Here is a 19,333-nt window from a genome sequence, read left to right as displayed (position 1 = left end):
CTACTGGTGACGACATTCGAGTACATATTCTAATAAAACTAGATGACATCATTGTGATTTGATGTAAACCTAAGCTAAACTCAACCAGTTTTGAATAAATTAACCACCCACACGTTCGAGTTCTAAAAGTCATAAAACACAAATAAATCTGCACATGCTCTGAGTACGTATACTTAAGACATAGCAATTACCCAAAGCCGTATATCAACCGGTCACCTACAGATAACAATTTGTGATTATCCTTGCGTCCTTTGCGCATTGGTAATTTTCTAAGCGAGTACATACACAGGACCCAATGTCATGTAAAAATAATTCACACCAAAGCCAACCGCATGCAACATCGCACCCTTGAGCCAAACGCAAACATAAGACAACAACTCTTACTGTGCTGAGAATCTTGACTTATACTACCGGACGGTGCCCTGGTGGGGCTTTGCCTGGACGCTCGGGCTGCATCGCACGTCTGATCCGGATGCCACTCGGCCTTGCAATGATAGCAGAACTGCACATCGCAACCCGGCCGTTCGCATCGTATCCGTGGGCAGGAGGCACACCCGCTTGCGATAACGGCATAACTGCAGTCCGGCCCGGGACACCAGCGTGAATCCGGATCGGCCAGCAGGACTCGACGCACCATGAAATCTTCGTATTTGGTTATGGCAGCGGGACACATTTTCAGCAGCGTTTGGATGTCAGTCGGATGCATCGGTTCGGGACACTGCGGGCAGCTAATGTCCGTTCGGCTTTCGGAGATTTCGATCATTAGATAGTTTTCTAGGCAGCCTCGGCAGGCGTAGTGCTTGCAGTTCAGTAGTGAGCAGAATTCTTCTCCTGCCGGTAAGGTATCGTAGCACAGGGGACATTCTTCCGGCGAGGACGTTGATTTGGTCCCGGAACCGGCGGTTCCGCCCGAAGCGGAACCAGTGGTGCTCTTACTCTGTAGACTATTCGATGATTTATAGTTATTTGGCGTCAGTTTGGAGGTGGAGATGCCTCGATCTAGGTTGCCTGGAGAGTGGGCCGAATGTTGTGAAGTGGAATCGGAATTGTGCTGTTGGAGAAAGAAGAAGAGTTTTTGTTGCTTAGTAAGGAAATATGTCTAGCAAACTTTCAATAAATAAAATCTCACAGACTTTCAAAGCAGTTAGAGAGCGATTGGCTTTTACCCTTTTCTGGCCTTTATAAGGTAGTTCGCGCTTTTAGAGCGATTCAGAGCTTAATTTTGGAACACTTTGTTTTTTTTTTACCTTTTCTGGCCTTTATAAGTGGTTTAGAGCGATTCTGGTTTTAATTTCGGATCCTTTTGTTTTTTGACCTTTTCTGGCCTTTATAAGGGGTTTAAAAGGCCAGATTCTGAGCTTAATTTGGGATCATTTTGGCTTTTGGCCTTTTCTGGTCTTTATAAGGAAGGTGTTAGAGCGATTCTGAGCTTAATTTGGGAACATTTTGGTTATTGGTCTTTTCTGTGTAAGAAATGGAGATGGCAACTGAGAAGAGCATCAGGCATAGCTCTAGCCATCCATCCCCTACCTAGCGGCTACACGTGACCATACCCGATAATGCAAGAAAATGAGTAGCTAAGTTAGGAAGTGCAATGCCGAGGTAAGTTAATCCTTATAATTTGATACTAAATTTACTATATATCTTTTATATATTTTATTTATTGTCTAATACGGGTTGACTCCTTTGACAAAAACATACCAAATGATTGAAAGTCCAAAAGAAATATTAAAATCCATATGGTTCTAGTGTTACTTTCTGGCGGGGCTTGCTGACAGGAAAATTATGCCGGGATACGCTGCAAGTACTCAGTCATTCTTAATGGGGCTTTGGACTGTCAGTAGAGCTAACACTTTCTGTAGCCCGAAACTAAGATGATTTCAGAGACTAAGCATCACTGCAGTAACCTTTTTATCTCTGTAGTACTGTAACAAAGGTTTAAAAATTGGTCGAAAAAAACGAAGTTGATCCGTGGCCCAGAGGGCCGAATCACATATACCAATCGATAAGGTTCGACGAATTGAGCAATCTGTGTGTGTGTGTGTGTGTGTGTGTGTGTGTGTGTGTGTGACGCTTGACTTTAGTCGTCTGTTTCTCGGAGATGGCTGAACCGATTTGTTTGGTATTACCACAAACTATACAGACACCACGCGTAGTTTGTGGTATTACGCTTATTTGAAAGGTGTTATCACCTTGTAGATCACTATTGAATTGTTTTGCGGTTCGACATTTTGTTTAAAAATTATAAAGAAAAATGTAAAACTTACGTGACATGATTTTCTCCGGAACCGCTCAACCGATTTCAACAATTTTAGTATCAAATGAAAGCTCCTGCTACTGCAAATTTTTTGGGAGATTTTTATCGAAAACAATCAACCGGTTCAAAAGTTTAAAATGTGCTTTTTCAAGGTGTCATTTAGTCAAACGTTTCTCAAAGATGTCCAAACCGATTTATGCTCTATTGGTCTCATTTGGTAGGTAATGTAGCCTCATAGATCACTATTGATTTGTTGTTTTGATTGGATGTTTAATTTGAAAGTTATAACCAGTCGTGTACAGCATAATAAAATTTACAATTATTTATAACGATTTTAACCAGATAATTAAGCAGATTTTAATTATGTTAGTATCAAACGAGAGGCCTTAACGCTGTGAACATATCTGCTAAATTTTATTAGAATCGGCCTTACCAGTCAAAAGCTATGATTGACTGAGAGGTGCTCCTCCACTTTACTAAATAAAGACCCTGGAAACGGTTACTCCTGGCTTTTCAAATATGTGCCAAAACACAGACATACAGGAATACACACAGACGTAACAACTTCTGGTTAAAAAACTTCACTCTCTCTCCTTCCTCGGATCCCGATTTCACATTTTTCACAATTTTCGCATAATCCCATTAGACCCTTTCAGGTTTTCCTTCATTTAACTAATATTTTATTTTTTTAGATTTCGACTTTTTTTAGATTTTTAGATTTAGACTCCTGCAATAGAATTAGTTTACCAATAGAATATAGCTAACAATATTATCAGTTTACCTACACCAACTGTGTATACCTACACAGGTAGTTTTAAGCAAACATTGTATCGCTCTACACAGGTAGTCTTAAGCAAACATTGTATCGTTTGACACAGGTTTGACCTTTTGTATACCAGCAGCAAGAAACCTGAAGCTCCTATAAAAACTGTAAAATTGCTTTGGCTAATTTAGTTCGAAAACAGACACTGAGAAAGCCTGCAAGTCGTAGGCGAAATACGTATCTGTCATTGAATAAAATAGTAGAATTAAATTGGATAAGTTTTCTTATTTTTTATTTTTAAGTCAAAAGCTATTTTATAAAATATTGATGAAATTATTTAAGCAAACTTTACCGATACGAACCAAATAGAAAAAAACACGATGCGTAAAAATACTTAATTTTCCCTTGGTCTTTGGAAAAGTTTATTAAAAAAATATGGCGCAACTTTTTACACTATAGGGTGACCGTAAATCTACCTATTACGGTGATACAAATTTTTGTTTTTTTAAACGCGTCCAAAAAATACAGTGTCTCCACAATAGGACACAGTAAAATAAGCAACTTTGTTGTACATAGTAGCTATCTATCTCTTACTGGTTGTGAAGTGTAACGATTTTTTTAAATGCAGTGAAAATTGAAAAATTGAGATATCGAAAAGCGGCTACGTCACAATTTAGATAATTAATTTTTACACGTCAAAAAAAAATCAGCCAAATCATTACTCTAGATACTGAGCTGAGATACACGCATCGTCGGTGAAAACATATGGTTTCTAGGGGAGCGCGTTTAAACTATTGTACAGCACTGCACTTCCCTTCGAGCAATCCCACAATTTTACTGGAAATTCTCAACGAGATGACGTACCGAAAAATACTTTGAGTTCAACATTTCTGAAGGGAAAATGCAAAACAAACAAGTTTTTCGACTTTCCAATGAGGGTTCCGCCTTAAATATCAATCCTGCCCAAGAACTTTGCACACGATTTTTTGATTGATTTCAAATATTCTACAAATTTATCATTATTTACAAATATTTATATTACATACACATGCATATGTGTTGATGATAAGTACCATTACTGCCCATAAACGCATAACAGTCCCATGTGAGTTTTCACCACTTTTGAAGTAAGCCTGGGAATCATCTTTAAATTGTTCATTCTTTCAATATTTCAGTAACAGTAATAACAGTAATGTTATGTTTGTTCCCAAAATTTTGAAAAAAATATCAAACTATGTCAGTCATAAGTTACAAATAAACGCATAACAGTCTCAGTAGTGAAAATATAACAATAAACACTGCTTTTAGGAAATGGCTGGACCGATTTGACTGAATAACTACCAAACGCAAAGCAAAGTTTTGTGGCCTAGAAGAATTCTATTGCACAAAATTTGGATCGGATGTACGGTTCCGAAGATATGTCGGGAACGAGTTCCGGAATATATGAAACTTGAACATAGAAGCACCTCGAATCATAACAAACCCGTCATGCGACACCTCCAAGTACTCTAAACTAGACCATTGGTAGTCGGATAAAATATTCAAGACATTATGGAATGTATGCAATGTATGGAAGATTTGTAGGCCATATAATTAGGCTTATACAGATTTGAAAAAAAGTTTATGTCCTGGTCTCAAAATATTGTTGAAGGGGGGGGGGGGGAGCAAGAAAAAAATAATAACATCAAACCTTCAATAACTAAACAAAGAAACCAGCGTTTATTTATGCATATTATTAAAAATTTAACACAAAAATTTTGTACAGTACTTAAATTTCAGTTTAAACCAAACCAAACTTCAAAATTTTTCGACCCGAGCACATAAAGTAAGAATCCTGATAGAGATGAGATGAACCAGTTTGATATTAGTGGAGTGCCACAGGCTCACCTTAGGGAGCCACAAACGTATAACTTCACTTGAATTTTGCTTTGAACTCGCGTATCAGTTGGTTAGCTCCCTTGATTTTTTTTTGACGTAGGACTACGTCTTACGGCAAGTTTTGAGATAGGGTGTCATTCCAAAAAATCGAAAAATGCGAGCGTCACGAAAAATGAAAGGTTTTGAGCGCTAATAGCTCAGCGGTTTTCCGATCGATTTTCAATATTCTTACACCAATCGATCGGAAAATCTTCTAAGAATTGACCCAAATGAAAAAAACTATGCATTCTTGATATTGAACTATTGAAAAATTGAAAATAATGAACCTATGTTTTACCAGAATTCTCGCTACGTGATTGATTGGAAGATTCTTTGCGATGGTTTAAACCTATACCAATTTGATATCTGTGCTTGGGAAGTAAGCCAAAACAAATGACAAAGTTTCCTCATTTCAACAAAATTTCTTAACACCGCGGTTAAACCTAGACCATTTTGATGTCCTTGCTTGGGAAGTACGCCAGAAAAAGTGACAAAGCCCCCTCGTGCCAACAGATTTCTTACGAACGCGATTAAACCTAGTCCAATTTGATATCTGTGTTAGGGAAGTGTGTCAGAAAAAACGACACAAGTTCGTTGTCCCAACCAGGGCTTGAAAAGGGATCGCAAGTTGAATGTGACTGCCGTGAATGCGAACTTTCCGCATTCAAACTCCGCTTTTTGAACGATCATTTGACTGTTTTTCTTATCCAGTCAATATGCCGCTTGCGCTGCTGCCGTCTTACAATTCATGCGGCATCTCAGCTAAGGCAAACAGTCAATCTCCCGTTTTGCTTTGCGCTTTGAGAATATAAACTGCAAACTGACTGGAAGCATACGGTGACGTATTTTTTCGTTTCTCTTTTTGTCTCCAAATCGGCTGCTCACAGTAATAGTTTGTCACCCGGACGTCGGTCCGACGCAAGCAAAATATTCGTTTGTATTGGACGGAGTCCGACCGACTTCTTCCATGCACATGTAGTGGTTGTTTTTTTTGTAGTATTGAATCAAACGATTGTGCGGTTGCTTTTCGTTAGCGTGGTGATTGCCAGTCATTTGACTGTTTTGCAGTCATTCGCTGCTCCAAACGGTAAAGGCAACTTGATCGAAACGAAAATGTCAAAAAGCATTAGAACGCATTCATACTGTTGCGTGCATTCGGCGTTTGACTGAGCGAACTGCCAGTTGTGTTATGCATAGCGTTCGTATTCCACCTCTAAACGGACGGTGTGAACTTGAATGCGCGTTGGTGTGACTGCGGTAGAAAAAAAGGATCGGTCGAAGCCCTGGTCCCAACAGATCGCAAATTCTTTACTGCGAGACGATTAAACCTCGGCGAATTTGATATCTGTGTTGGAAAAATGTGCTGCAGCTGTAGTGTTCGGTTATAATACGACTCTGTATGAATACGCATGCTTGCCGTTTCATTAGAAGTGTAGTGGAAAGATGTGCAGTTGATAAAATAGGATTGAATTGGTAAAATCCCTTCAACGTGAGGAACCATGGGTAATAAAAACAATCTTTAATTTCAGTAAGGTAGCAGGAAAGCAATAGTTTGTGTTCTTGATTTTGTTTAATTATTTTCAAATGCACAATCTTTTGAGAATTGAACGTATGCAATGTTACTACTTTGATAAATGTTACATACAACGCATTCAGCATGTATATATGTTGCGTATAGCATGTATGCATGAAGAATCGAATGATTACAAGTATGAATACATGCTATTATCACTACAAAGAGACTTACGTAGTCTTGCGTCACCTATATATGCGGTCGTGTCTTGTACACAACCCCTCTGATTTTTCAAATAATCCAAATCCTTGTCATTTACTAGTTCAGAACTAGGTAACCACGAAAGAGTATCGCAATCTAATCATAGTGTGAAAATGGGAGTTTAGGCCCTACAACTTTTTTACGTGGAATGCTGTGCTACCGACATGTTTTAAGAAAACATATCTTTGAAACTATTCACGTTTGAAACCGCTTGTTTCTTGGTCAACTTTTTAGTCATGAATCTCAGCTGATGCTTGTTCTCCAATAATAAACGTAAACGTGTTTACCTTTGTATATGCAAACCGTTTCGAAAATTTTGAAGTTTCGAACAGTTCAGTGACGTCCTTTCTGCATGCATCTAATGCACAATAAAAAACTGTATCTCTGAGTTTTACGTTCCCAACAACCAAAATTAGGGTACGTCAAGCAAAATAGTCGCCTGTGGCTTGCAGCAGGAACCAGAAAGCTCAGTTGGTGAAAGAAAGTTGATCAAGACTAACGGGATAACTGCTTTAACTTTGCACATATTGGATAATTTGAAGATGTAAACTCATTGAACTGTAAAAAATCTGCTTATCACTTAAGAATGCAACATAATAATATAACACTTTATTTTTTTGCCCCTTCACATTTCGAAAAGTTTTGAAGGGGGGGGGGGGGGGAGTCGACAAACTTTTTTTCAAATTTGTATAGCCTTATCTATCTTTAAATTTTTTTTTAACAATTTCTGAGATGGCGTTTTTTTTTAAATCGATTTTTAATTTTTGAAATGCTTTTTTTCAGTGTAGGAAATAATTTTGGTTTTTTCAGTATTTTTTATGAAAATACAAAACATTTTCTAAGAGTCACCCATAGATTATTTTTTTGTGGGTCCTATAGTTTTCGAGTTAATTTTTTATTAAAAACAAGTGAAAAAAACCGCTCTTTCCAAAAGTTAGTCTAGAGCAATTTTGGAAAAATGGACGAGAACGTTGATGGACTACGTGGAGGTAATTCCCGGCCCGTGGCGATTTGCCAGGTAGGGTTCGATATCGGAACGAAAATTGAAGTCCGGGTTCCGGTCCGGTCCGGTACGGTTAAAAATCGGATCGAACTTTTTTAGTTCGACTTTATTCCGGTCCGATTTGGGTCTGTTCCGGTTCCGGTACCGCAACAGAGACAAATCGGACCAGAATAAAGTCGGAATAAAAAAGAAATATATTCAGCCCTGATTTAGCTAACTATCCTTACTCTAAAGTGATGGTAGAGTGGTATGCTGTCAATAACGTCAATTTAGTGCCAAAAGAAATGCACCATCCAAATTGTACGGAGTTTCGATCCATCGAAAAATTTGGGTGATTGTCAAACAACTACTTCGACGAAGCGGGAGGACAGTCAACAGTGCTAAGCAAATGCGTGCAAAGTGGAAGAAACATGCTGATTCTATCACATCTTCAACTGTGCAAAATATGTTTAGGTAGTTCTATTAAGAAAAAACTTCGTGGTTTTAACAGAACCAGAGAAATGCAATGAAGAAATACTGCGAAACTTAAAGCTGAATGAAAATCCTGCAATACAGTCATTTATGGTTTTTTTGCGAGACTCTAGTCCTGAATTATAGGCGTCCAGATTATCACTTGACAAGGCTTTACGAATTATTCGGCAAGTGAATATTTTGTGAAGTTTGTTCATAAAATACATATGTTTTCTTCTTAAAATGGTCAAAATTTTGTGCAAAACTTTTCCTAGATGTTATTTTTCCTGAACATTTTCAGCAAAACAATAGCCAATGAGTAATCTGAACAAAAGCAAAAATAATGTAATTCGTCAGTCACAAAAATTATAATATTATGACAAAGAACCCTTGAATGACAAAATACGTGGGAACTTGTGGACCAATTGCTAAATTTATTGCAAAGGAAACAAACCGTGTGCAGGAGATTGGGTCCCTGCCGAAACAGCTGGGTACGTACGAACGAACCAAGCATGCAGCGTCATTATTGCCCGCCGATGATGATGATCATAATAGGTCCTACGAACATGCATTGTTTGTTTATCCGTCAGGTTGTCACCCACTAGCAACAACAGAATCCTTTCATACAACCAGCAATAAAGAAACGACACGCTTTTGATTAGTTCGGACAAATTTACTGATTCGGTTCAATATATACTTTGATCACGCCATGTGAGTGTAGGAGAAGCAATTTGACGCGTGGTTATCGCTAATTTGTTCGTAGGTGTTTTAGATGATTACTCAGCCACGCTTACCAATTTTCATTCTGTACACTAGTTTGTAGATTCGGCCACAAACTTCATATCCTATACTGACAAAATGCGCATCATCGTATATGTTAGGAATGGTATTCAGATATTCAGACTCATTGGAAGCGAACGCGTGGCGTTTGAAAATTATGAAAACCTAAATTAACCATAAAGGAAAGTATTGTAAACAAATAAAAAAAAGTATACGAGTTCGTGCGAAATTTGCTAATGTGCTTGAAAAATTATTCTCCGTGAAAGGTGGATGGGTAAGCAGAATAGAATTGTTTGACGTTATACGGTAGTTCCGTCCGTTCGTTGGTCAGTGAGGTACTTATCTGATATTTTCATTCGGTTATGGGTAGTTTCGTTTGTCCTTCTAAATACTTACAAGTGCAAAATTTGACTTTGATTTTCACTTTGGCCTTACGTAACTCAGCATTGTGATGCTGGAAGAGCCAGTTTAATTTCTGTTCGGTTGAAAAAATAGCTGAGACCGGGAGTGAAAGGTCAACCAACTAGTTTTATAATTGATAAAGAAAATGCGGGTAAATAATCCAAATGTTAATTAAATGCGAAAGGTATGAGAATAGTGTAAAACTGGTCATTAACTTTAACAGTGGGCTGAATATATAATAAAGAAAAAAACATATCGTAAATTCTACTAATTGTGTAAATAAAATAAAAAACGTCAAGGTCACAAAATATACCGCTTAACGCATGGGCCAAAATACCTCATTAACCCTACCTTTCTGGCAAAAAAATGAAACATTTACCATGCTTAGCAAAGTATTTGTTAAGTAACACGATTATGCACGTGCATGTATTACTGGAAAAAAATGATGTAGAATTAGTTGATACGCGTACTATTTCTTAATTTTAAACGAATTCTGGCCATAAATCAAATTGACGCAGAGAAACAAGATCTACATATCGTAGCTGTATGATTTAGCTTATTCCTATGTTAACTGTTGCGTTCCCCTTGAACAATCTTACCTTATGACCACCACCGCCAGACGGCCCGCCCTTGTCATATTTGCCTCCGCTGCCACTGGGACCACTGCTTCCGCTGCCGCTGCCACTGCCCTTCTCCACGTCGCATAATCTCTGTCCAAGCGGAGGGCTTCCCCGAGCTGCACGCGCTCCCTGCAACAGCAGGCGTCTTAGCGAAAAATCAAAATTGAACGAATTTCGACTTGTTCGACGCATACTGATAGCCGCTATTTTCACTAGACGATCATTAATAATACTGCTTTAAAGTTGCACATTGATAGCGTCAGTCGAACACTTCTATAAAATGCAGATGATTCACTGGATTGACTGGGCGTCTGGTACAATATACAAAAAAAAACTGGTTGGCTGACCAACCGATAACAGGTGAACCACACCGAGAATCACGCGCGGAGGCAAATACTTTCACGTGCCTCTAAGAACTTATACGAAGCCTGTATCACGAACAGCAACAATAGCATCGATGGTGCCTATTCACATAATAATCACATTCCAGTTGTGAACCATCGTAACACACTCCCAGACTTATCTTCCCCGCTGCACTTTTGCGACGTACACAACACTGTGGGTACCGACTACGTTCCGAACGGTAGACACACTCTTAGCAAATGCTTCTGATGGAATAGGAGACAGGGTTGGCCATCCGAAGCAGAATGCGATATACGCGAAATATGATAACCACGTCTTCTCCTTCTAGTATACGTGGACAACCGGTCGGCAACGCTTATTCGAACGTAAAAAGAGGAGGGAAGGCTTTTTTTCTCACATCAAAAATCAATGCCACTTTTTGCAGGCCGTTTCTCGACAGCACATAGAAACGCTAAATGCACTTTATCGTACACGAGATTCGCTCAAACGTGTTCGATTTAAATTTAATTCACAACAGCTGAAGAAAACAGCTTCTATCCAGCGGTTACGCGTGTTAACTCCAGATGTGTTGCTGAAAATACAAAGAAAAAACACGTTAGACATTGGTTTTTTGTTTGGAAACGAAAAAAAAACAGGAAGTAGATTACAAAAATCGAAAATATGGGTGTAGAATAACTGAAACTGTTTGCCACTACAACGAATGTTATTCCTGGAGTCAGTTTTACTCGTTATAAATGATTCTGCCAGAACCTCACTACGTTCCTCTGACCAGAATACTAACTATAATACTGACTATGTTCTTTCAAGGGACTTCATCGGTATAATATACAATTCAATGTAAAGGTAACGGGGGCTTGAGAATAAACCTAGTCTTAAATCACTCGATATTGACTGACCGGGTTGAAACTGGATGATTTTTTTTTGTGTTCATTTGCTCCGACTTGACAGTTTATTTCTTCCAGTTCCAACCTGGAGTTCCTCGCATAAACCTCTTTACCGCTATCTGTTATCATTACCTGCAGGCTTGGCACGCACTTTTCGCTTCGATTTTGCTCTTTTGATTACTGCACCTAAACCAAGCAGAATTTGAAAAAGTGATGTATGGGATATTTGTAGAATTAGTTATTATCTGCAATATTGCTAAAGAAAGTAATGTTTTATCTTTTGTTTTTAAGCCGCTACAAGGTTGCTACCCTGTCGGTAGCAAAAAGAGCTTCCAACGGCATTGCAACCCTATAGCGCCGTAAATACTAAAGATAAAAAAGTACTTTCTTGAGCAATATTGTAGACAATTACTTCGGCACCAACTTTTCAAAAGGGCCAATCTAGAAATAGGTAAACAAAGCGAGTGAGGGTTGCTTTACCTATGCTAGTCCAGCAAAAAATAACCCTCACTCGGTTTGTTTACATTTTGCAGATTAACCCTTTTGAAAAGTTGGTGCCGACTTGTTCTACAAATGCCCGATTCACCACTTTTTTAAATTTTGCTTGGCTGAGATGCAGTAATCAAAAGAGCAAAATCGAAGCGAAAAGTGCATGCCAAGCCTGCCTGGGATCACTTGGATGCACAAAAATAAAAATGCAACGCAAACATGAAAGATTTTAAACGCTCTTAGAGTTTTCCATAAAGCACCCAAACGAAGTGAAAATCCCGTAAAAAAAATTTCCCGTAAAAATTATTTTTTTTGAATACATGAGAAAAATAGAAAAGCGTCCCTGCAAGGGGAATTGATCAATCCGTACAAATCTTTGGGAAATTCAATGCGGGGTCGGAATGAGCAATTACAGTCAAATCTTTTTTTAACGGGGGATACGTGGCACGTAAATGATTTTAAAATTAAAAAATCGCATTAATTCGAAAAATGCTGTGAAAAAACCGTGTTAATTCAAAAATTGTCATAAAACAAGACGTGTTAATTCATAAACCGACGTAAAAAACCGCGTTAATTCAAATTCATCGAAAATCGTTGAAAAACCGCGGTTTTTGAAAAATCGTCATAAAACCGTCATTAACCCATTAAGCCCCACACTTTTCCCAGCAGGGACAGAGAGTTGAAAGCTGGGCGTTAAGGGTATACCGTTTTTGCATACCTTCATTATTATGCATATAAATGCTTCTTACTTTTTCACCGTTATATCAAATTTGGGATTTTTTTTGTGATTTTGAGTATTAATAAAGATTAAATGAACGACATAGAGTATTAAATGTTATGTTTTATGATAGATATCGAAACATTTGGGTTGGAGACCATCTTTGCGCTAGACGCATAGTATGCAGTTTGAATGCTAAATCTATGTTATCGCAGATGATTAAATGCCTACCAACACGATCCGGAAAGGTTGTAACATTAAATTTGGGTTCATGAAACTGTCGTTGTCATCACTCAATTCCTCCAGATATTCCGGAGACAAAGGTACTTTAACAATTTTATTACGCTCTTATCACAACGGCTTCTCCATCTGCCATCAGTGTTTGAAGCTGCGAATTCTATGTTATGTAAACTTTTATAATGTTTCCGGGATATTTTAAATAAGCGAAAGATAAGATTTACATTCATTTGTTTACTAAAAAGCAACGACATCAAATGAAACACCGCAGCGAACGAACGAAAACAAACGTTCCCGTTGCAAATTTTGAATATCGTTACTTGCTAGCGTTGCGTTTTCGCAACGCAAAGCTTCAAACCTATCTTAAAATTACAAAAATAATGAAAATTGTGAACCCAAATTTTTTTTTGGCTAGCAACCGATTTTTACTAACACTGATTGATAAGTCAGGCGTTAATAGAGGTAAAATCGAATTTTATGAGCATTTTTCCTTAACTGTCTGAAAAATAGGAAAACCTGTTGTTTTGTCATAGCTGTAATTATGTTACATGTAACATATGACCTTTGAGCAAAAACAGGTCGATTTTTTTCCAATCTTTCCAAGTTGATATCTTAAACCGGGCCTTCTCTAGAATCGAATGAAAGTGCGTTGCGTTTTCGCAACGCTGGGAGAAAATGGGTTAAAACCCGCGTTAATTCAAAAATCGTAAAAATAAAACGTGTACTTGAGTGTATACCAAACTTGGTTGAAATCAGGGGTGATCGATTATAATCCGGTATGAAAGGGTATAAGTGATCATACCCATGAGATGACCACTATAAACACTCAAAAACAAAGTTGCAAATCGAGAGAGAAGCCAACGATGCATACTCTCACGCGAGAGAGTATGAAAAGCATAGCATTCAACGCTTACGCCGCTTGCGCAAGTGTAAGACAAACAACCGCCGTTGTTGTGTGTAGACATTCTGCTACCTACACACTCACGAAATGCTCGCGAAATCCTCATATCGTTTTCCTGCATCTCGAGTCAAATTACTCGTGAGCAATCAGCTGCGCACTGGGATACAGATTTTGCATTAAAAATAGGATTTTGTAAAAAACTCATGATAGAATATTTTCCTTTGTTAAATTCATTTACTAACATCTTGTGAAGAGAAATCTGAGGTATATGAAAGTTTACCAATAAGTGCCGTCAGACATAGTGTGTGACAGCATTCTGAATCTGTATGTCGTTCTCGCTCATGAAAAGCTGGATAATTATCCCAAACTCCGTTTAGGAAGAAATTTAACTATTGTTAAAAACATAAAAGTAATTTTCAAGAGCTGGAACGCGTGAAAGTTGAAGATTTACTTGACACAGCGAAATTTTCGTTTTGCACTGAGCCCAATTTATCTAACATCAGCGCTAGTGCGTCGGTTATGAGTAAGAGCTGTAATTTTTTTATATAGCATGCCATTACATTGAGCATCAGCAGTCGGGCCAACAACTAAAAGGAAACACTTCTCAGCATTCGGCATTGTGCTACTGTGAAGAAAGGTTTACACCGCAACTAAAGCCGTTGTATCTAGGAAGACACTCGCAAAATTTTGACGTAAAAGTGGCGTGCAAAATAAATGAATAAAATACTGGCCACAGTTTCGAATACAGAGAGAAGGTTGTTTAATCGAGAAAAGAGCTCAAAACAATTTTGATGATAACATTTTCATTGAAGATCGAACGAACGGCCACTTTAAAGGGTGACCACGACAAAATTGTAACACTTCCGTTGGGTAAAATTACTTGAAATTTGGAGTGAAGAAAGTTCAACGTGCATTGTTTAAACCATGTGAACTTTTTTCATCAGGTGCGTCAAAATCAGAAAAATGGCATCGAAAGAACAGCTCGTTCGCGAAAACATTCTGTACGAGTACATCAAAAATAAGAATTTATCACATCGTTCCATCGGCAAAAAGTTGGGAGTGCCGAATTCTACGGTTTCTGTACGAAGGACGTCTGACTGTCGATTGTAAGCCAAGATGCGGAGAAAAAAGTCGTTCGTATAGTGTTGGTAAGGATCACAAACGAGTAGTTAGGACATTCGACCGGAAACGAAATTCTTCCGTTCGAGATGGAGTAAAAAAATTAAATCTGAGCAAAAGTTTCGTGCAGAAGGCCAAAACTTGAGCTGGATTACGAACGTTCAAGATTCAGAAGGCCCCAAACCGTGACGAAAAATAGAATACGATCGTGAATATCCCATTCGTACCCAGAAATTATAAGATAAAAAGCTGACGAAACCACACAACGGACAACGAGACCTACTCACGTAGCGGATGTCAACCAGTTTCCGGAGAACCAGTATTTCACTGCCAAGGATAAGTTTGCCATTCCAGAAAACCAGAAGGCCTCGAAGATTGCCATGAACTTCTTGATTTGGCAAGCAATTTGTTTAGGCGCCTTTCGTGACCACAAATACCATCAATAGACAGGTGTGTTTGAAAGACTGCCTCTTTTTTCTCTTCTGAAGTCTCACAAATGTCCTACTTCTTGCCGGATTTGGCTTCATTGCATTATTATGCAGAGGACGTGCTGGTGTGATATAAGGCAAACAATGTCGGTTTCCTACCGAAAGATCTTAACCCCCAAATACACAGGAGCTGTAACCAACCAAGAAATACTGGGCTATTATGAAGTAAAATCTTCTGATACGTTCTAAAGCAATTGCTCCTACTGAAGAAATGGGTAAATATGTAAAAACATGTCGATTCCGAGGTCCTACAAAACCCCATGAGTGGGGTTAAGACTAAAGTACTGACATTCGGATATGAAGTTGAAATAAAATAAAATAAAGATGGTAAAACTGAGTTTCATATAATACCCCGAATATCTGATGACAATCGGATAAAAACTGGAATTTTCCGAATTAATTTTATATGTTGCAATTTTATCGTGAACACACTTTATATTGTCATAAGCTGCGTAGTCAATACTGTAATAAAAACCAAAAAAGAAAAAACAACTCGCCATCGAACCCTAATTCATGCCCGAAAGGATAAACCGTTAGCCGTGCATAAATTTTGCCCATACCTTGACTGGACTGGCACTGGTTGGTCAGACATGCAGATTGCGCAAAGAAAGGAGCAAACGCCAGACAACAACAAAATCAACGACCGCTGTTTCGAAGCCAGCACCTGGTATGCTCCAGCCCGGCGATGACTGTTATGCAATGTACTGTGAACAAACAAACAAACGGTGTTTGGTTTTGCCGTACGAAAAGACCATGCAATCTAATCGAAACATTTATCATAGTTTAACATGGTCAAGGCATATGCGGATCAAAATCAAGATTGACCATGCGCTCGTGATTTTCTTTTGTAAGATGAAAAAGAATGAAACACGCTGCTAGGTGCAAACATCATGGTTTTTTATACCTGCTTGTGCACTTGTCGATACTGCTGATGTGTCATTGGCAGTTACTTAATCTTTAGCAAAAAGATACGGTCTTAAAATTGTTCAATGAAATGTAAACTTTAGGCAGCGAACGGTGGTAGGTATCGGCACAACGTGTCCCACCCTACATCATGGTCAGCAAAAATTTGATGACCATTGAGCGCTGCTCACCTGCGTGTGCGATAAACATCGAAAAATGGAGAGCCCTCTCTTGCGAAATTTGCGTTACTGCAGTAACAGACGAAATTATTGTGAACAAAATGTTGTGGGATAGTATTCAACAAACCACACAAAAATAGCAAATCTCGCGAAACTTTTCAAAAGGACCTAAGTAACATTGAGAGTCTCTCTTTGGTGTCCCTCTCTTCTGATTATTGCGGTGACATAAATGCATTTTAACCAAAGTTTTCTTAATGAATAGCTAGTTTGTGACGCCAGCAACCGATGCATGCAAAGCTGATGTATCAAAGTGCTTTCGCATCGCCGTGATAAGCGAAAGAGAAGAGACCTGACGAGAATCTCTCATTGTTACTTAGGTCCTTTTGAAAAGTTTCGCGAGAAATCTTCCCTCTCAGTGCAATGCAACGCGAATGTTTTTGATTGGTACTGTGATGCAGCAATCGACGAAGCGCCGCCGTGTGCCCAGATAGCAGCTGGCCGTGGTTTTGCAACGCAAGTTCATCGAGGAAAACATCGTACATCGGCTGTAGGTACACCTTTTGTGTTGAAAATTGTGCTTATTTATAGCGGTACGATTCGGTTCAAAGCCAATGGCGTTTAAATACCGTTGTGCTGAGTTCAAAGGCATGGTGGCATTTAACTTAAGGGCGTATACACAAGCAGATGTAGTGAATGAGACAATCCGACAATTACTGTTTCTCTCGTTCGCACGGCTGCTGGTTTTTTGAGCATCTCTTTGATGCTCAATGATGTGATTGTGAATCGGAAACTAATCGTAATTGTAATCAATTTTTTTCTTACTTCAAAGTAAGATGAATAATATTCACAAGCTTTCAACTGAACGAATTGAGCTAAGAAATAATTGCCACCATGAATAGAAAGCGAATTGAACGGTGATCATTGGTCTCACTGACGACTACGTAAAAGCGGCTCTTTTGACGGAATGAATTCCCCGATTTTCGCTAGCAGTTTTGCTGGCGAGCGAAACATTTATTTGGTGCTTATGCACCAAGCCTGACAAAGATCTGCTAGTCACAGTTGAATCAATATTTAAGGGAACACATTACACGGAACAGCGTGCGGCGAAGAAAGGAACATATAGGTCGTAAGGAAATAAACCCCAAACTTTGGTTGGGTTTGCTTCACAATACGAATGCGTCACTGCATTGTAGCTGTTGCGTCCTTTAGAAACATGTGACTATGTCTATACATATTCTTTAATTTATTTCATCTTAAAACATCTCTAGAAATTTCATAGACTTAGTGGGACATTACGAATAACATATGCAAAGGGCGTATGTAAATCTTAAATCTATTTAATTAAATTTTGTTAAAATATTTCAAAAACGGCAGCCACTCGAATGATTTTTCGAGAAAAATACAACTTCGTAATTTTTCAATGTATATGTGTATGAAAAAAATCAATTTTCTACAACACATCCTTAGATATAATTTTGGCGGAAGATTTCCCTTGGAATCGTTCAATCATATTTTCAAGTATTAAAACAGATTTCTAACCATTATCAAGCTTCTCCCAAAGTTGTTTACAATTCTTCACCTTTGAAATAATCCAAATCGATTGAGTTGGCTTTCGGAGTAGAACACTGATTTTCACTGATAACTTTTAAAATGAACTTCCTATGCCGATCACTGACTCCTCAATAGCATGAAAAAAATTATATTTCATAATTTTGACGTCTTACGGCAGGTTTGGAACAGGGTGTCATTCCAAAAAATCGAAAAATGCGAGCGTCTCGAAAAAATGAAAGGTTTTGAGCGCTAACAGCTTAGCGGTTTCCAGATCGATTTTTAATATTTTTGCTCCACTCGATCGGGAAATCTTCTACGCATCAACCCCAATCAAGAAATCTATTGATTTCAAAGTACGCACTATTGAACAATTGAAAACAATGAAGCATTGGCCAACTGGAAATCCTCGCTTCGTGACTGGTTGAACGCCATCATAGTTTCAACGTGATTTTAGAAAAAAAGTGACTAAATCTCCCCGTCCCAACAGGTCGAAGATTCTTTACAACGGTCTAAACCTATACCAATTTGATATCTGTGGAAGTAAACCAAACCAAGTGACAAAGTTTCCTCGTCTTAACAAGATTTCTGAACACCGCGATTAAACCTAAATCATTTTGATTCCCTTGCTTGGGAAGTACGCCAGAGAGAGCGACGAAGTCCCCTCGTGTGAACGCGATAAAACCTAGTCCAACTTGATATCTGTGTTAGGGAAGTGTCCCGGAAAAAGTCCCTTGTTCCAACAGATAGCAAATTCTTTACGGCGAGACGATTAATCCTAAACCTAAACCTGTGTTGGAAAAGTGCGCTATTGCTGTAGTGTTCGGTTATAATATGATTCTGAATAGGCAAGTTTGCCGTTTCATTAGAAGTGTAGTGAAAAGATATGCTGTTGATAAAATGGGATTGAATTGGTAAAATCCCTTCAACGTGGGGGAACCATTGATAATAAAAACAATCTTTAATTTCTGCCAGGTAGCAAGAAAGCAATAGTTTGTGTTCTTGATTTTGTTAAATTATTTGCAAATGCACATAGAAATAACTCTGAAGTCTATTGAGAATTGAACGTATACAATGTTACTACTTTGATAAATGTTACATACAATGCATGTAGCATGTATATTTGCTGCATATAGCATCTATACATGAAGAATCGAATTATTACATGCATGGATACATGCTACTATCACTACAAAGAGACTTACGTAGTCCTGTGTCACCTATGCGGTCGTGTCTTGTACACAACCCCTTTGATTTTTTACTTATTTCGTCGTAGCTGCAAGACATATAGACTACCAAAACTTTTCGGTCTTTGGTTAGGCGGGTAAAAACGAAGCAGAAAGAATGATGATTCTAGCATGAATGTGAGACTGGACTGAAAGAGAATGGGAAACTAGGACAGAAACATGATACAGATATATGCAAAAACATGAAAAATTGTATTACTAAATGCTGCATGATACAATGGGATTCACGATGTTAAACACAGTATTCACATTTTTTTTATCTGAAAGATATTTTTTAGCAAGTCATCATAA

The 19,333-nt window shown here is 38.3% G+C and overlaps 1 protein-coding gene across 3 annotated transcripts in view; it reads right to left on the bottom strand.

The window, feature by feature from the left end:
• Positions 1–19,333, bottom strand: part of LOC128732778 (E3 ubiquitin-protein ligase RNF19B-like) — a 96,772-nt gene that overhangs the window by 32,982 nt on the left and 44,457 nt on the right. For 2 of the 3 annotated variants that reach the window (XM_053826149.1, XM_053826165.1), the window contains exons 2-3: positions 9,946–10,900; positions 385–1,051 (exon numbers count right to left, since the gene is read on the bottom strand). In XM_053826149.1, coding sequence (XP_053682124.1) covers positions 385–1,051; positions 9,946–10,158 — 880 coding nt within the window. In that variant the 5' untranslated portion in view covers positions 10,159–10,900. The remainder of the gene's footprint in view (positions 1–384; positions 1,052–9,945; positions 10,901–19,333) is intronic. The other variant, XM_053826159.1, reaches the window with a different exon arrangement.

Source organism: Sabethes cyaneus, chromosome 1 (genome assembly GCF_943734655.1).
Source record: "Sabethes cyaneus chromosome 1, idSabCyanKW18_F2, whole genome shotgun sequence".
NCBI lineage: Eukaryota > Metazoa > Arthropoda > Insecta > Diptera > Culicidae > Sabethes > Sabethes cyaneus.
Note: the sequence above shows the minus strand (reverse complement) of the source record. Positions and strands in the feature narration are given on the sequence as shown.